The 18,091-nt window shown below is 51.0% G+C and overlaps 7 protein-coding genes across 7 annotated transcripts; 3 read left to right on the top strand and 4 right to left on the bottom strand.

Moving 5' to 3' along the window:
• Positions 1-1,797: 1,797 nt before the first annotated feature.
• Positions 1,798-2,712, top strand: PHYSODRAFT_295628 (hypothetical protein; the record flags this gene model as incomplete). The annotated part of the gene is made up of 1 exon (XM_009520064.1): positions 1,798-2,712. The coding sequence occupies one exon, from the start codon at positions 1,798-1,800 to the stop codon at positions 2,710-2,712; it is 915 nt and encodes a 304-aa protein (XP_009518359.1).
• A 13-nt stretch (positions 2,713-2,725) lies between these two features.
• PHYSODRAFT_284693 (hypothetical protein) lies at positions 2,726-3,767 on the bottom strand. Its single transcript, XM_009520065.1, has one exon. The coding sequence runs from the start codon at positions 3,469-3,471 to the stop codon at positions 3,229-3,231; it is 243 nt and encodes an 80-aa protein (XP_009518360.1). The 5' UTR covers positions 3,472-3,767; the 3' UTR covers positions 2,726-3,228.
• A 2,942-nt stretch (positions 3,768-6,709) lies between these two features.
• Positions 6,710-7,822, top strand: PHYSODRAFT_324331 (hypothetical protein; the record flags this gene model as incomplete). The annotated part of the gene is made up of 4 exons (XM_009520066.1): positions 6,710-6,730; positions 6,768-7,437; positions 7,538-7,563; positions 7,616-7,822. 4 exons carry the CDS (start codon positions 6,710-6,712, stop codon positions 7,820-7,822), a joined length of 924 nt encoding a protein of 307 aa, XP_009518361.1.
• A 141-nt stretch (positions 7,823-7,963) lies between these two features.
• PHYSODRAFT_486152 (hypothetical protein) lies at positions 7,964-8,893 on the bottom strand (the record flags this gene model as incomplete). Its single annotated transcript, XM_009520067.1, has 1 exon — positions 7,964-8,893. The coding sequence occupies one exon, from the start codon at positions 8,891-8,893 to the stop codon at positions 7,964-7,966; it is 930 nt and encodes a 309-aa protein (XP_009518362.1).
• A 1,676-nt stretch (positions 8,894-10,569) lies between these two features.
• On the top strand, positions 10,570-11,709 carry PHYSODRAFT_478967 (hypothetical protein; the record flags this gene model as incomplete). Its single annotated transcript, XM_009520068.1, has 1 exon — positions 10,570-11,709. The coding sequence occupies one exon, from the start codon at positions 10,570-10,572 to the stop codon at positions 11,707-11,709; it is 1,140 nt and encodes a 379-aa protein (XP_009518363.1).
• A 2,394-nt stretch (positions 11,710-14,103) lies between these two features.
• Positions 14,104-15,258, bottom strand: PHYSODRAFT_480113 (hypothetical protein; the record flags this gene model as incomplete). Its single annotated transcript, XM_009520069.1, has 1 exon — positions 14,104-15,258. One exon carries the CDS (start codon positions 15,256-15,258, stop codon positions 14,104-14,106), a length of 1,155 nt encoding a protein of 384 aa, XP_009518364.1.
• Positions 15,259-16,081: 823 nt separating this feature from the next.
• Positions 16,082-17,359, bottom strand: PHYSODRAFT_251157 (hypothetical protein; the record flags this gene model as incomplete). Its single annotated transcript, XM_009520070.1, has 1 exon — positions 16,082-17,359. The coding sequence occupies one exon, from the start codon at positions 17,357-17,359 to the stop codon at positions 16,082-16,084; it is 1,278 nt and encodes a 425-aa protein (XP_009518365.1).
• Between the last annotated feature and the right edge of the window lie 732 nt (positions 17,360-18,091).

The raw sequence follows: 18,091 nt of genomic DNA on the forward strand, positions 1-18,091 counted from the left end.
AATTGAATAGTGACTGAACAGTTTGCGTCAGCAGGGCGCAGTGCTCGGAGATTTACCAGCTGCCAGGTCGGAACAAGTCCAACAAGACGACTTAACCTTACCGATCGTATATGTCGGACAGTCGGAACGACTTTACGACTTGTGATTGGGTGCACACAGGCTCTGACTCCGCACAAAGGATCCTAATCAAATCCTCACTTTTCATATTCTAACTCAAGTGGGTCTGGTTGGTATAGAGCATCAACGTACATACTTGCTGCCGGCATGGAAATGCAGGTAGATCAATGATCCGAACTATTATACATATAGAAGATGGAGTGTATCGTATTATAATAGCCTTTGAGTTTTAAAAAAGTACTACAAAGTGCTAACGCACACACGAAAACAGAGTAGTCGGCGAGTACATACAGACAACCTCCGGTATCATACAGTGTGAAAGCTGAATGTACAGTCTGTTCTCCACCGCCATCTGTGCACTAAGACTGCTTTCAGCTCTCGAAAAAGCTAACGAAAAAGCTACCGGTCTGTGACCCTGAGCTTGTCCGAGCAGTACATGTATTTGGCGAACACCGAGGTGTTATCCCTGCAGTTCAGGTCCACTTCGGTGGCTCCAGAGTAATCGACGTGGTCTTCGTGCAGTAGTAAAACAAAACCTGGAGAGGTCCGGATGTACGGGAAATCGATTTCTCATATCGTAAGTGGTGCTGGATGAAGCTGGAGCTGTACTACTTTATTCCTGCTGAACCGAACGTGAAGCAGAGCTTGACATCACAAGCTCAAGTAGGGCACCGAGCACACTAGGGGGTGGGTACACTTGCCCAAAATTTCTCAATATACTGCCAAATAAACAAATATGAGCAGCAGCTCACGTTCCTACCGCACCGCCATCACATACATACTGTACTGTCGTCAGCCCAACACTAAATAAAACAACAAAAAGGACATACCGTACCCACAGAAAGCATGGATGGGCCCTTAGGCGTACAACTACAACAAAAATTGCGTCTTTGAAGAAAATCACGGTAGTTTTAGTGCCAAACGAGAATGACCGAAAGCAATCCTTCTGGGGTTGTAGCGAGTTTATTATCCATTATAGATCCACTTCAATGAGCTCAATAGATTCTGACCGCCTCTTAAAGGCTCTAACAAAGATAAGCAATTCCGTACCAAACAACTCATCCATATTTCCGCTTACTCTATAATAAGCTATGCTATATAATACTACCAAACAGGTTACCGCTAAAGTCTGATAGATTTGGCACGGGTGACCTCGCCTGTATTAAGGGCTGACCAATCAGCGTTCAAATACGCAATTATGGATTTGTTATTGGTTCGTACTAAGTGTGTTTTGTTCTTAAAAGAAAAAGGGGCTTCTATTAATATCGTAGATGTGTGCTCGCGGCGTACAGATCGAGCACCTCGACTTCTGCTTTCATACATGTCAAAGGATTTTTCCCACGGATTCAAACCCGATGTTTCTCTCTGGGTACTGCAAATGCCTTTGCGCCGAACGGCATCGGCTAACGCTGTCATCCAGAGTGACGACCTCGATCAGCAATGTAAACACCATGAATTCCCACGAGTAAATCTATGTCCAAATTGGATGTTATAAATTGACATAGATTTACTCTGGATGATCCAAACGTTAAAACCGCTCACCATCTGTTTTTGATGAGCTCAAATTTAGATCGACCACTTTTGGTTCTACCAGATATTAGAACAAACTCCCAAAAACGGACCCAATCACCCCGCCCATAATTGTTTTCTGCCCATTTTACCACCACTTCAGCTTCAGCCATGGCGAGCAGCGTGGTGAGCGCGCTGTTCGGGTCGTACGACCTGCGCAACGCCAAGCAGTGGCGCGACGAGGACATGGCGTTCCGCGAGCAGGAGGTCCAGTGGCTGAACGACGACATCGTGCGCGCGCACCAGTGGCGCGTGGCCGACATGGAGCGCTCCCTGCGGCGCGAGAAGCTGCAGAGCGAGCACGTGGTGTGCGAGGCGCGCGCCGAGCAGCTCTCGACCGTCTCGGAGCAGTGCACGCTGCTGTGCGGCTTCGTCGTGAGCGCCATGTGCAACGTGGGCGTCCCCGAGGACGTGCACAGCTACGCGCTGTTCCTGTACACGGTGCCGGGCACGGCCGTGTGCGTGGCCATGCTCATCTGCGCCGTCATGTGCACCAACCTGCAGCTGGCGGTCACGCGCTACGCGGCGCACTCGCTGGAGGACAGCGTGCGGCTGCTGGACGTGGGGCAGCTCGAGTGGGAGTCGCCCTTCAGCGCGTGGTGGCTGCGGCGCTGCGAGAGGGAGCAGATGGCGGCCTACAAGTTCCTGCTCATCGGCGTCGCGCTCTTCTTCTTGTACCTGGGGGCCGTCTCCTGGATCCAGTTCTACATGTCCACGGGCACGTCGCTCAGCATCTCGACGCTGTCGCTCGTCGGCTTCTTGGTCTGGCAGCTGCGCATCGCCAGCAAGTGGCGCTATCTGCTCACGCCGCCGTCGTCGTCCTCGGGGAGTGTCGCTGCCAGCACGTCGTCGGCGTCTGTTAGCGGCAGCGGGCGGGCCTCCATGTTGTCGCAGTCGTATTTATCCATGCCCCGGTCGCCGGCGTCGTTGACGTTGAGGAAGTCAATGGTGGAACCCAATGCCGCCGCCTCCATTCCTGCGTCAGCGTCGAGCTTTACCAAGTCAATCACGCCACGCGAAAGTTAAGTTGAACGTGTCGAACAGACACTACCGGTATCGTGAAAGAAAATGTAAATATGTTTCATTACAACTTGTGATCAACAATTCCAGACTTCACACTTTCGCTACACGCATGTTGAATGCGAACCAAAATAAAATATCCGCCAGCGCTTGCTGCTTCCCGACGGCAGCATAATTCTTGAGCTTGCTTATATTCTCGCCTTGAACATTGGTCATGCAGGTGCCGCGCAGCCGAGCTCTTGATCGGGCAAACCGCCTTACAGTATTCAGTCAATTTAATCTCTCGTGGTGCGCCGCCTTTCGGAACAGTTCAGTCCATGGGCTGATTCTGGTGGTCCATGCCCTTTGTCCGCAAATCCTGCCCGCATCGCATCACATCGCCTCTCTTCGATGTCCAAGCACGCAAGCAGCTTGATTGATCCCGAGTCGGTGGCTGGAGCTCCTTCGCGTGCGCTCCGCTCGGCGCGGCGCAACTGCTGTCGCAGCGCGGCTGACTGCCACCCGGTGCAAGCTGTATCCTCCTCACAAACGTGGGGCGGGCATCGTGACGGGGAAAACGATCTCGAGCGAGTCGTCCGACGAGTCCGGCAGGTCCTGGCCCTCGGGCGGCAGCAAGTAGGTCGTGAACTCGATCACCTCGTAGACAAAGGCCAGCACCAGGAAGAGCAGCCACGCGTAGAAGTAGCGGATGTTGCCCTTGCCCACACACTTGCCCGTCCACGGACAATGGTGGTCATACTCCTCAATACACACCCGGCAGTCCATGCAGTGCAGCGCGCTGCAACAACAAAAAAACAGCAAACCGCACACATACACCCAATAGCATTAGGAGCAGAGCAAATAGGCCGTGTAAACAAACCCCTCTGGCGACGCACCCCTCCGGTCGATACGAGTCGCAATGGTCGCAGAACGTGTACGTGTCGTCCGGCGGCAGCTCAATCCTGCAACACCAACCACCACCCAGTCAGCCTCTGTCACCCACGTCTCTCTTCCTCGTTCTTGCCCTCTCACCTCCTCACGATCCCTGGGTTGGAGCACCCGACCAGCGCGTAGCACGTGAGGCACATGCCCGAGAGGAAGATCCCCGCGCCCAGCTCCACCACCGCGGCCTTCCTGAACGTCAGCACGTTGACCGTGGACGCCAGGAAGCAGAAGACGCACCACGTGGCCAGCATCAGGTGCCAGTGCGGCCCCAGCATGCAGCGCGGCGGCGGCACGTCCGCGTCCCGCCCCACGCGCGTGTTCCGCCAGCGCAGCCCGAAGTTGGCGCGCCGGAGCTGCACGAGCTCCAGCACGTGGTGCGTGGCCAGACACAGCAGGCCGTCGAGCGCCTGCAGCGGCTGCCAGTCGCTCGCGCTGCTGTCCACAGCCGCCGGCTGGCCGCGCTCCACGTCGGGGAAGGGGCGCACGCCCAGCCGACTGCGCGCCAGCAGGTTGTCGTACTCGTAGCTGCACTCGGCGTTGCACGAGCGCTTGTCGAAGCTCACGGCGGGCGGCGAGATGCGCAGCGGCTTGAGCGCCCCGACAGAGGAAGGCGCCTTGGCCTTCTTGCCCATAGTGCCCAGTGGTGCAGAGCTCGGCGTGTCAAGTGCTCTGCTGTACTGTACTGTAACTGCGGCGGCCTTGTCTCTTGGATGATTTTCTCAGAAAAGTGCGTGGAGTGCACCACACCATTCTCTAGAGGATACCAGGTGGGGGCACCGACGTCGTCGTGAGGCAATCTGTTGAGTGGTGGAGAACGATTTAGCTCGCAGGAATCTGCAATGCTGCACCATAGTACTTGGACACTACTTTTTGCATATTTATCAGTTGCTTTCTTTAAATATGTGTCCTACTTCGGGACGCAACTTTACTGTTAGCTAAGCTTAACGATACTTCCGCAGTCGCACCGTGCGTGCTACAGGTATACACATCCATTTAGGTTACAGACAACGACGGATAAATACGGCAACGCAAAACCCGGCACACATATGTTGTACTTTTTACAATAAGTAATTCAGATAGCCAATCAACTTCGAGATTTACACTTGACATTTGTATTTCATATGGTTTGAAGTACTTTCTCTAAATTTGTGTGTACTTTATGCTCCGTTACGTGTATTTTATGTCATTGCCTTGTACAATCTCTATCGTTCCTGACAGAGAATTCTGGCACATTTACTATGGAGGATGCAATTCAGTGGTGCCGGATTTATCCGTCGTTGTCTGTACATGGTGTTGCTGTGATCAATTAACGTTAGATAGTATGCAGAAAACTTCGCCAGTTTGCGAAAACGAGTGCACAGTCTTCAGCGCATCGTACATTCTACAAATAAGGAACGAATACAAAAAGATGCACACTGATTTGGTGCCTCATTTTTTCTACTACTTCGAAGTACTTTCGCTTCAGTCGGAGATTACTTAAGTAGTACGCGGAGGTATCTTGTTATTTTCACGCTGTATTCATTTTTTTTAGACATTGCAGATATATCTGCTCGCTTCAAGTTACAAATTAGACAAGAGTAATTTACTGAAATTGATCTTCTTCTGCCTTTTACTCCTTTATTGTCTTTATTTTTACTATGATGTTTTTATCCTAATCTTCATATTATTTGTAAATTTGTAAATATTGTGGTTTTCAACTATTTTGCCGCCCGATTTGACGTGTTATCTCGGAGTCCGATTTATATAAAATGGAGCTCCCACATGATCGGTTAGTCCAATTTAGCTGTATCTGACCTGAGTTAGTAGCATAAGGCTCAAAGGGGAGGCATTCCAAGTTGGACATACCTCCCCACCTCTCATGACGCATTAGAACTGCAAGACATTGGGGACAATATTACACTGTATATAGCCACTTCATAGCACTATGGCGATCTAAATCACCTGCGTGAACATCTACGGCCGCTACAACTTCGTGCCACGCCGATCTGAGAGGGCCCCAGACATGTTTTCGCGGCAGTCCCTTTTGCCGGCGAAAAGCGGCATTTCTGGCCCCTGCTTCGCAACTCGCAGCCGTTTGCTTCCCTCAGCCCTTCCTGCTAAATCGGAGCCCTCCAGCAAATCGGGCCCGATATATCGGATCTTGGACCACCCGATTTGCCAAAACGGATGAAAGCCACAATAATTGTGATTTACTATTCCTGTAATGTCAAGGACCTTGACGCGTTTAATTCAATGTTGTACTGGGATAGAAAGCAACGTTAGTGCTGCTATCGCAGACCCGTTGGATCTGCCCACGTGAGCAGATTGAACCGGTGTGCTACCGACGTATGAATCAGTACATATATTGAGCAGTGAACGAATTAAAATAAAGAGAACGATTGACTGTAATAGCACTAGAGATAAGAATTTGCATTTTCAAGTAGAAAACTTCTACAAGCTACAAACAGATCTCAACCAAGGTTCCCATTTTTAGTTTTATGAGTATTACCGGTTGATATCTTGCATCTACAGTTTTATGGCAAACCTCCAGGCGGATGCTGCGGCTACGAAGCAGGAGCAGGAGATAACATAGCTAATAAGAAAAAAATTGAGAAAAATAAAATAAAAAGAAGATATGTATACCAAAATTCTCCTATCCCAGCCTTCGCGGAGCCCTAGCTCGCCTAACTGCAACTCTAAACACCATTGGATAAAACAAATAAAAGCGAATCTTATGGTCTAATTAGGTTCGATTTTCATGATTATTTTCCGCCGGAAAATTTCCGGGAATCCCTCCATCATTTTCGAACAGAGGTACCAATCGGTAGTATCACTGGATCCGTTTGTTGCATATTCTAGTATACAGAATGACAGCATGGCCGATTACAGTATATCTCCTTCGTGCATTCGTAACGCCCAGTGCTTGTTGTGGTACATGTGTACAATTCGAAGCGTCACTGGGGGTAGAAAAAGTAAACAATTACGACCATTTTTTGGACTAGAAAACTAGGTAATCATCTGATGGACTTCTCGAAAAGTGCTGTGGACAGCAGCGAGATATGTAGGCGCGTAGGCATTCCTCAATTCGTCTTACCGCGGAATGAGCAACAAACGGTTCACCGTTAATCCCTTCCAGAACTTGGCGCTGACAACCGAAGACCACGCCAAGCTCATCGATCGCCGACTCCGTCACGCTTGCCAAGATTGAGGAGTATGACGAATATCTCAATAGTGAAAAACGCGTGGACTTCACTCGCTGGAAGAAGTTCACAAGTTCAGGCGCCACGACGACGTACCTTGAGCGGAAAAAACCGAACCCGGATTCTAAACTGCCCGAGACACTCATGACCGGCACACTACCTGGTACGCTGAACGAAAACATGTTCGGTCTCGTAAGCCCGACTCTCGAGTCGATGCGAATCAAGGCGTCCTACTTGAATGACTTTAGTGCGGCGGCCGTCCTCGCTACCATTGTCGAGCCAACAGTGGCCGAACCACTTCGGTCCGTTGTGATAAAGTGGATGGAGATCGACATTCCCGGAGCCTCCATCGGAATCGTACGCAACCGTGATTACGTGTACCTTGAGAGCACGGGAATTTTGTGTCTAAAGAATGGCAGGCGAGTTGGTTACCACTTGTTGCACTCAGTGAATTTTCCCCAAACGAGTGACCTGCTCAGCCGCGTCCGCGGAAACATGTCGCTCTGTGGCGTATTTTCCCAAGCTGAGCCTGGACAGACCGATTGCCGTGGAACGGGTGTGATGGACCCAGGAGGTGACATGATTCGCGTGATGGCTGTCGTGGGGATGATTCAAGCGACGATGGCCGGTGTCAAATATTCCTATTGCGGTCAGATGAAAAAGCTCGCGCCGAGTTCAGGGAGAAGGGCACACCTGTGACCGTATCTGCGTGCGTGACTTGCTCCAAGTCAACCAAGGCGTCAAGATTCGGAAAGTCGACCACCACATGCAAGCTTAGCTGTAGGTCTTTGTGTGGGTCGTGCAAGGTTTTCAAGAAACTGAGCTTCATCACGCCGGACCTGGAACTTTCACAGCGCAAAGTGAGCTTCTGCGTGAAGTGCCTACTGGATACGAACATGGATACATTGGAGGCTGCCCGCCAACAGTTCGTCTACTCGGAAAACATTCAGCTACGAAACATCGAGTTTTCGTTGTTGAGCTCAGGCTCAGACGCCACGATCGCTTCTACTTAAACAAGTTTGTAGCGCTTAGATACCAAAAAAACAACCTTCGGATTCATTAGTCAGCAATTTGACAGAACTTGGAGGCCTTTGTTGGCATCTCCTCGATTCTCAATAAACGTCGTCAGCACGGATAAAGCTCGTAGTGATATATTACATTTGCATGTTCAAACTCTCACTTGGTGTGATTGACTTGGTAAAGCTCGACGCTGACGCAGGAATGGAGGCGGCGGCATTGGGTTCCACCATTGACTTCCTCAACGTCAACGACGCCGGCGACCGGGGCATGGATAAATACGACTGCGACAACATGGAGGCCCGCCCGCTGCCGCTAACAGACGCCGACGACGTGCTGGCAGCGACACTCCCCGAGGACGACGACGGCGGCGTGAGCAGATAGCGCCACTTGCTGGCGATGCGCAGCTGCCAGACCAAGAAGCCGACGAGCGACAGCGTCGAGATGCTGAGCGACGTGCCCGTGGACATGTAGAACTGGATCCAGGAGACGGCCCCCAGGTACAAGAAGAAGAGCGCGACGCCGATGAGCAGGAACTTGTAGGCCGCCATCTGCTCCCTCTCGCAGCGCCGCAGCCACCACGCGCTGAAGGGCGACTCCCACTCGAGCTGCCCCACGTCCAGCAGCCGCACGCTGTCCTCCAGCGAGTGCGCCGCGTAGCGCGTGACCGCCAGCTGCAGGTTGGTGCACATGACGGCGCAGATGAGCATGGCCACGCACACGGCCGTGCCCGGCACCGTGTACAGGAACAGCGCGTAGCTGTGCACGTCCTCGGGGACGCCCACGTTGCACATGGCGCTCACGACGAAGCCGCACAGCAGCGTGCACTGCTCCGAGACGGTCGAGAGCTGCTCGGCGCGCGCCTCGCACACCACGTGCTCGCTCTGCAGCTTCTCGCGCCGCAGGGAGCGCTCCATGTCGGCCACGCGCCACTGGTGCGCGCGCACGATGTCGTCGTTCAGCCACTGGACCTCCTGCTCGCGGAACGCCATGTCCTCGTCGCGCCACTGCTTGGCGTTGCGCAGGTCGTACGACCCGAACAGCGCGCTCACCACGCTGCTCGCCATGGCTGAAGCTGAAGTCGTGGTAAAATGGGCAGAAAACAATTATGGGCGGGGTGATTGGGTCCGTTTTTGGGAGTTTGTTCTAATATCTGGTAGAACCAAAAGTGGTCGATCTAAATTTGAGCTCATCAAAAACAGATGGTGAGCGGTTTTAACGTTTGGATCATCCAGAGTAAATCTATGTCAATTTATAACATCCAATTTGGACATAGATTTACTCGTGGGAATTCATGGTGTTTACATTGCTGATCGAGGTCGTCACTCTGGATGACAGCGCGCTACGAAGTCATTTGCTCAATGATAGCCAGATCAACCGAATAAAGTCAAAGGAGTCCTTTGGTGTCCTTTGAAAGGACTCCGTCTGTACATTCCTTATTTAGAAGCGCTTAATTAAATACCGTGTGCACAATGAAAAATAGGTTTGGTTTGGTAGTCCCACATGGCTCTGAAGAAGACAGGTACGGATTTTGCTTCATTTTGGCGAACGATTGAGATTCACGTTGAGGCGGGCATCGCTGCCAGCAGCATTTGCTGTACAGATACTGTACATACACATGTACTGTGGATTCTTCACCAAATGAAACGACTTCGAAAGCATATATAACCTTGTGGTGATAAGCATCCACTAATCCGCGGGGCAACTGCTTGTCATGGCAAAATCCAAGTGCTCTACATGTATTGCAGTGGTAATCGTAAATGCACGAAGCAACCCTCGTTTTAAGTGAGGTTTCATTTCAGTCTTTTAGGCTAGCTAACGACCAAAAACAATGTCCTTCCATCTCATGCTTACTTAAGTACTTAAGTACACATCAGGCGATGGTGTGCTGGCTCCAAAAGCGCCAACAAATGCGCCCGCGCCAATGAGTGAGGAGGCCCGCTGGTCGTCCTCCGAATCGGGATTGTGGTCAATCCACTGGCCAACGTCCCCTTGGAGGAACCCGGCCACTGCAGTCGAAGCAACCCTCGTTGGCGTACAGTACAATATACCTGTTACCGTATTTTAATAATGCGCTTAAAAAAGCGCGATTTGAGTTCAAGGTTTGGTACTGTACATGTAGGATAGTGATTATGTTGAGCGGAACGTTTATATTGTCAACAAGCTTGTTCGCTAAATACTGTACCGGTAAGGCGAAAGGTCCAAACTATACAGCTTTCAGTACGAAACACACACTGGCACATAACACCTTGCGAGCGCAGCGAGCCGATTCCCGCGCGAAGCGCGGTAGGGTTTTGTAAGGGTTGGTTGGGTACGCGCGGAGCGCTAGCAGGGTGACAGTATTATTACCTTTATGTTTTGACCCCAAAAGTGTATATTTCGTACCGAGAATCTGTATAGTTTGACCCACGTCCCGCTAAATAACTGCTCAACCGATGTACTGTACCAATAACCCTTGACGTGCCAATACGAAGTCATCTGTCTTACATACAAGTTAGCTCGTCTACCAGGTGAGCGTTTACATGTACACTTATTGTGAACGGTTTGGGCCGTGTCGAGGATGCGAGTGACTACGACACCCTGTGCTGTAGCGTCGCAAGTCGGAAAGTCGATGTGGTGTGCCGGTTGTCGAAAGCCAAGTCGTCTTGTTGGGCTGGTTAGAAGCCAGGCACATGCAAGGCTCCAAGATTTGCGGCTGTCAGGTCGGTCCTTGCCGCGTGGACATTCTCGAATTTGCGTCGGAATGAGCAATAAGCGCTTCACCGTCAACCCCTTCGAGGAGTTGACGCTGACAGACGAAGACCGCGCACAGCTCATCGATATCGCCGATGCTCTCGTGCTGGCCAAGGTTGAGGAGTATGAAGAGTACCTTAACAGCGACAAGCAAGTGGATCTCAACCGCTGGAAGAAGTTCACGAGCTCCGGCGCCACGACGACGTACCTCGAGCGGAAGAAGTCGAACCCGGAGTCCAATATGCCCGAGACGCTCATGACTGGTCCTCTACCAGGTTCCCTGGACGAAATCATGTTCGGACTGATCAGCCCAACACTTGAGGCCATACGGATCAAGGCGTCCTACTTGAACGACTTCAGCGCAGCAGCCGTGCTCGCCACCATTATCGAGCCAACACCGGACGAGCTTTTCCGGTCTGTACTGGTCAAATGGATGGAGATCGATATTCCTGGAGCTTCCCTCGGGATCGTACGCAACCGCGACTACGTGTACCTCGAGAGTTCAGGCGTCATGCACACGAAGAGCGGCGAGCGCGTGGGCTACCACTTGTTCCACTCCGTCAACTTCCCCCAGACACACAAGCTTCCGAGTCGAATCCGCGGCAACATGTCGCTCTCTTGTATCTTCCACCAAGAGGGGCCCGACAAGACTGACTGTCGCGGTACGGGCATCATGGACCCTGGAGGTGACATGATTCGCGTGATGGCGGTGATGGGGATGGTCCAAGCGACGATGGCGGGGCTCAAGTACTCGTATTGTGGGCAGATGAAGAAGCTCGCGTGGTTGTTAGAGCAGAAGCATGCCGAGTTCAGGGAGAAGGGGGTCCCGGAGACGGGATCTGAGTGCGTGACGTGCTCGAAGCACATCAAGGCCTCGAGATTCGGGAAGTCGAGCAGTTCGTGCAAGTTGTGCTTTGGTGCTCTGTGCGGATCCTGCAAAGTGTCCAAGAAATTGACCTTCATTGCGCCGGATTTAGAGCTCTCCCAGCGCAAAGTGAGTTTCTGCGTCAAGTGTTTGCTGGAAGCAACCAAGGTGGACACGCTGGAAGCTGCTCGTCAGCAGTTAGTCTTTAGGGAGAATGTGCAGCTACGAAGCTATGGGCTGTCGGTTGGAAGTTCAGGATCAGAGGCTACGATCACATCGACTTAATCGCCAAACTGTGATATTTCGACCTCCACGAACATGCTTCGACAGATTTCTGAGTAAAGACTGTAGTTTGGCAGCGCAGCATAGACTAGAATTGCCATCACTGTTTTTATTATCGTCGCTGCAATGGTTGTGGCAGCCAAGTTGGCCAAGTTTGCCAACTGGGCTATAAGATCTTTTTTCCCGCTGACCTTGCAGAACAATTAATACTAGAGCTTTGCGTAGGCTGGGATAGCTTGGTAGTTTGCATGACAACTTCACAAAAAATTGCGCTGCGAGTTGAAGGGTAGCAAGTCGCAGCGTCAGAGCGACTAGCTGTACTTTACAATTACTGGTACAAAAGCGGGAAAAATGCACAACAACAAAAGGCTCTGTTGATCGCGCAGGAGCTAACATACCTGTATCCGTTTTGCTTGTTAATCCTAACGTTACGGAGTACATAATACGCCATAGGTTACTTCTGACGCATGCCAAATACTCTGGCCAACTGCACACTCACAGAAAACACTCCGAAATAATACTATACACGCATAAATTACTTTTTTGTCAAAACAGTAACCTGTACCCTCGACAAGACCACAATAAAGTCAATTCTATGGAACATTGCGTTGTAAGCATGCAGTCACCGTACTGTTACCAAATACATGTACCACCTTTTCGATTGAATGCGCGAAGACTGCTTCTTCTGCGGGCATTGCCCGCAGAAGAATAGCAGTCTCGCACCAACCACCTTGACCACTGACAGCGTGCAGCTAATACGAGGATCGGGATAATGCCCACGCCAGCACCGCCATGAAAACCATCCAGTTCATCAGCGAGCCCTCGACGTCGTCTTGCGAAACGGGCATGCTCGCCGAAGTTGCTGCACGAACAGCAAAAAACACAACGCTGTCAGCATAAACCCCACAAAATAATAGCTCGAATGAACAGTTCCACGTACGCGATGCCCTAAGCACGTCTTGCTTCTCACGATCCGCCACCCGACAGTTCACGCGACCATGATGACGATTGGCTCCGACCATCCATAGTTTGCAGTAAAACCCTGCTGGTCAGGAGTCTCCATCATGAACTCCTCCTTCATGACCTCGCGCATTTCATTCGTCTGGTGGTACTAGCGACAGCATGCGGTAGCTGCAAATGCAAGTAAATACAGCAAACGCTGTGGTAAGGCCCGGGTATCGAGTATTTCTCGACTGCTACACACCGTCGTGTTCTTCTTCTTCTTTTTTGGGGGGGGCTGGCGATTGTGGCCAAGATCGTCGCCTGCTACTCCGTCGACGCATCTCAAAGGTCTTACTTACACTACGACAATATGTTAGCTCCATATTTTTACCAAAAATATTTCGATAGTTCTGATCTCTCACCGATGAGGGGCAGGACGATGGTGTACGAAAAGATGGAGAGCTTCGGTTTCTGCAGCACAGCCCGTGCCTTGATGTGGAAATGGGAACGGTCTGCAGAATCTATAATAAAATAGTGCTTTAATGTAAGTAAAATGGCTTTTTAAACCACTCTTAAAAGAATAAATAATTCTTAGCGATCGGCACCTTATCCGTGAGATGAAGCTCTGGTGACGTCGCGAGCGAGCGCTGGCAAAGCCACAGCGGTGACTGCAGCACCTGCAACCTGCGCCAATAAGCATGCTCGCCAGGCAGAGCAGCACGGCCTATCGCCATCAACTCCTTGTGCATGTCCAACGTCCATAGCGCGCAATCGAAACAGAAAGAAAGCCCGCTACAGCAAATTCGGGAATGAACCGCTTTTTGGGTGATTCTTGTTGGAGTTGAGAGCTTCTGACCCGAAAACTCGGATCGGGTTTAGCTATTTAAGTATCAAAATATCTGATTCCACTATATTCCAATTGTTTTTGATGTTAACTTCAACGGGAGGGCTTCATCTGATCGGCTTCAAATAATCGGATGTGGGTTGCGCTAGCAGCTTTACTGCTATCCCAGAATTAGTCTAGTGCAACGCTTGCGAGATCTTTGCGCTATGCAGATTAGGTGTTGATTGCCGCTACTGTGGTGAGAATTGCCGAAAACATTCAATGCAGAGCAGCATGTTCAAATGTGATTCTAATATCAGCACGATGAGTTGCGTTTCACCTCAACTGTTCGCAAAAGTTAGTTCATACAGTTGTGATGTCCAAATCTGTACGACACAAGTATGAGTATTCGAATTTCAAGAAGAAGAGTGCCGGTATCGGGGACGAAATGTAAAAGTATACACCCCGTTATTCCGCGTCCGCAGAAAGCATGTCTTAGTAGGAAAACTCTATTCAAATCTCAAGTAATGAGCGAATGCTTTGTCGTTTTAACTGTAAACTAAGGGAACGCCACGTTAGCGATAGTTATCCTCGGTACGACTTCAGCGTAATTAATGGGTCTGCCTTTGATCTCAAAATGATCCCATCGTATCGTCGGAGAATGAACTTGATTCGACAGCAAAGAAACTTCCGAGTTTCGGCTTCACGGGGACCTTGTAAACGAATTGGTGGCGCGCAGCTTCCAGCGTGTCCATGCGAGTCGCCTCCATTAGACACTTGACGCAGAAGTGCACTTTTCGCTGTACGAGCTCCAGATCAGAGGCTATGAAGTGCAGCTTCTTCAAGATCTTACAGGCGCCGCACAGAGCCCCGAAGCACAACTTGCACGTGCTGTTTGTCTTCCGGAATTCGCTCAGCCTCGAGTTCTTGATCTCTTTGGAGCACGTGACGCACACATTCTCCGCCACTGGAGGGCCTTGCTCTTTCGCGTATTCGTGCTGTCGCTCAAGCAGCCACGCGAGTTTCTTCATCTGACCGCAGTACGAGTACTTGACGCTGGCCATGGTCACCTGCACCATCCCCATGACCGCCATCGTGCGGATAATATCCCCCTTGGGATCGATAATCCCCGTGCCACGAATATCCGTTCGGTCGGGTCCTTCCTGGTGGAAAATGCCACAGAACGACATGTTGCCGCGGATCCGGCTCGGAAGCTCGTGCACCTGTGGGAAGCTCACGGAGTGCAGCAAGTGGTAACCAACCTGCTCGCCGTTCTTGAGGTGGAGTAGACCCGTGGTCTCGAGGTACACGTAGTCGCGATTGCGCACGATTCCGAGAGCAGCTCCAGGGATATCGATCTCCATCCACTTGACCACTGCAGAGCGGAGCGGATCCTCCACCGAAGGCTCCACGATCGTCGCGAGTACAGCCGCAGCGCTGAAGTCGTCGAGGTATGAGGTTTTGATCCGCATGGACTCGAGAGTCGGACTCATGAGACCGAACATATTCTCGTGCAGAGTGCCGGGTAGGAGCCCCACCATGAGCACTTGGGGCAGCTTGGTCTCCGGGTTGGAGTTCTTCCGCTCCAGGTGCATTATCGTCGAGCCTGCGTTTGAGAACTTCTTCCAGCGCTTGTGGTCGACCTTCTTCTCGTTGTTCAGGTATTCCTCATATTCCTCGAATTTGGCGAGCACCAGCTGATCGGCGAGCTGAAGGAGCTGAGCTCGGTCTTGGTCGGTGAGAGACAACTCTCCGAAGGGGTTGACGGTGAAGCGTTTGCTGCTCATTCCTTCCTCTCCGCCGCCAACCAAATCGAGAAATGGTGTGGGAAAGTAGCGGACCGCTACGTAGCGGTACACTCGCCAAATGCGGTACAGATTCTGTACTAAGAGGGAACAGCAAATCTTGGAGCTGGAGGCGTGCTGGGCCTCGTTGGATCGCTCGCTCCAGCTTGGGCCTCGGGACTCCGGAGTCGAGAGTTCGAACGACGTTCCCGGCTTACTTAAGTACAGTCAACAACGCAACATTTCGGTTAATGACGCACTCACTCGTGATACGGTATCACTGATACCAATACCAGAATTTTTAAATTCTTTAAAGTTCTTGTATTATATTCATAACGTTTCTGACTGCAGAGAGATGCTCTACCCTGTGAAGACAATATATTGACTCAAGTTGGACAGCTGTAGCGCTGCGTACTGTACCGCCAACAATGTTGGCAACAAGTTGGCCAACGCTCCATTTAGTCGAAAGCTACACGTACTGCCGCACTTGGGTCATACCGTATACAGTATGCACGGAGGCATGTAGCGCCCAGCACGACTCGGGGGTCAACGTCAGAAATCTGGCACACGCTCGTCTTCAGCGTCGTCACCTCGACCACCAAGCTCCGGTCCGCGCAGCGCGCGATTGTGTACTGTAGGTACATGTACAGTGTTGTATCGCCTGATCTCCGATTGCGAGCGACTTGTGCCGGAGTCGGGATTGCGAAAACCTCGAGCGACTCCGTACGTCGTCCCGAAAAAAAAAGAAGGTCCAAAATACCCTACACGTCCGACAGACTATCAAAACTTGACTTCATTGGAGACAAATCAATGTTTCGTAGCTAGATCAAACCGCAGTGCTGTCAGACGACGAACTCACCTCGGAGTTGAGGTAGATGCCACGGTAGGCATTCATTTGAACGGAATCCTTGCCGAGAAGTTGTTGGCGAGCAGCTTCCAGCGTGTCCATCTTGGTTGCTTCCAGCAAGCACTTGACGCAGAAACTCACTTTGCGCTGGGAGAGCTCTAAATCCGGCGCAATGAAGGTCAATTTCTTGGACACTTTGCAGGATCCGCACAGAGCACCAAAGCACAACTTGCACGAACTGCTCGACTTCCCGAATCTCGAGGCCTTGATGTGCTTCGAGCACGTCACGCACTCAGATCCCGTCTCCGGGACCCCCTTTCGCCTGAACTCGGCATGCTTCTGCTCCAGCAACCACGCGAGCTTCTTCATCTGCCCACAATACGAGTACTTGAGCCCCGCCATCGTCGCTTGGACCATCCCCATCACAGCCACCACGCGAATCATGTCGCCCCCGGGGTCCATTACACCTAGGCCACGGCAGTCCGTCTTGTCAGGCCCTTCTTGGTGGAAGATAGCGCAGAGCGACATATTGCCGCGCACTCTGTTCGGCAGCTCATGGACTTGTAGGAAGCTCACGGAGTGAAGCAGGTGGTAGCCAACCTCCTGGCCGTTCTTCAGCTGCAAGATGCCTGTATTCTCGAGGTACACGTAGTCGCGGTTGCGCACGAGTCCGATAGAAGCGCCGGGGATGTCGATCTCCATCCACTTGACCACAACCGAGCGGAACGGCTCGTCCACTGTAGGCTCGACGATAGTCGCGATAACGGCAGCAGCACTTATGTCGTTGAGGTACGACGACTTGATTCGCATAGAGTCGATAGTGGGGCAGGTGAGACCGAACATGTTGTCGTGTAGACTGCCGGGTAGTGCCCCCACCATGACGAGCTCAGGCAGCTTGGACTCCGGATTCGCCTTCTTCCGCTCAATGTACATCGTTACAGCTCCAGAGCTCGAGTATTTCTTCCACCGCATGGGGTCGATGTGCTTCTTGTTGTTCAGGTGCTCCTCGTACTGCTCGAATCGGGCAAGCACGAGAGACTCGGCGATAGCTAGAGCTGCGATCGCTCTTCCGCCGTGAGCGACAGCTCCCCAAATGGGTTTACAGGGAACCGTTCGCTGTTCATTCCGGTACGAAGCGTGATGCGTGGCAAGTTGTGAAGTGCCGAAATACCATCCCCAAACGCCGAGCAGACTCTGTTCTAACAGCAGGAGGTGCAAATCATGGTGCTCGCACAACTGGTGGCGGCTGCTCCGCATTTTATCTTAAATATTACTTTTCTGGCCCACTTAAGAAACAACATTCGGCATTAAACCTCAATTTGATGTGGACCACATGTCACATATGATTGGGTATAATCAACTGTTTCAGCTTACTATTGGCCAAAATAAATGGGTCTGCGCATGTCGAGATAATCGCGTAGAAAAACCTCAAACCTGTAGCCCTTCTAACTCGTCTCCAACAGGCGCTACAACATCGACAACCGAACATAAGGGTACAGCAGTCACTCGCGATTACGGTGATATTTTATTTTCTAATATCGCTAATTTTTGACGGCACCTCGCTAAAAAACCTAATGTTGCCTAAAACGGACTTCAGATAAAAGGCTGTTTCTCTTTTCTTTCTGCTGCTAGATTTTTTTAAATCATAGCGTAAAACGGAGCAAATGCTTTCGGTTGAGGTATTGCGAGTCGCCAAACGATTTTTTTGTAAATAGTTATGTCCAGAAAACCGAAGTGTTGTTTCTTATGTGGGCCAGAGAAGTATTGTACAAATAATAGTCGAACCGTTTTTCATTACAATGCGTTTGTGAAGTTAATTACAATGTATGTTTTATGTTAATGTAGTACCTGTTCAAACCAGAAATACTGAAAAGGATTTTTCAGCTTCAGCGGCAACCTGAAAAATCCTTTTACATGCACTTCAATAATACATGGAAAATCAATTGTGGCCCCCCTGTCATATCTGATCAAATAGATTTAGTGCTCCGT

The sequence above is a fragment of the Phytophthora sojae genome (genome assembly GCF_000149755.1).
Source record: "Phytophthora sojae unplaced genomic scaffold PHYSOscaffold_2, whole genome shotgun sequence".
In the NCBI taxonomy this organism is placed as follows: domain Eukaryota; phylum Oomycota; class Peronosporomycetes; order Peronosporales; family Peronosporaceae; genus Phytophthora; species Phytophthora sojae.

Coding starts and splice junctions, on each gene's coding strand:
- PHYSODRAFT_284693 (XM_009520065.1), bottom strand. CDS start 3,471: ATGGACTGCCGGGTGTGTATTGAGGAGTATGACCACCATTGTCCGTGG.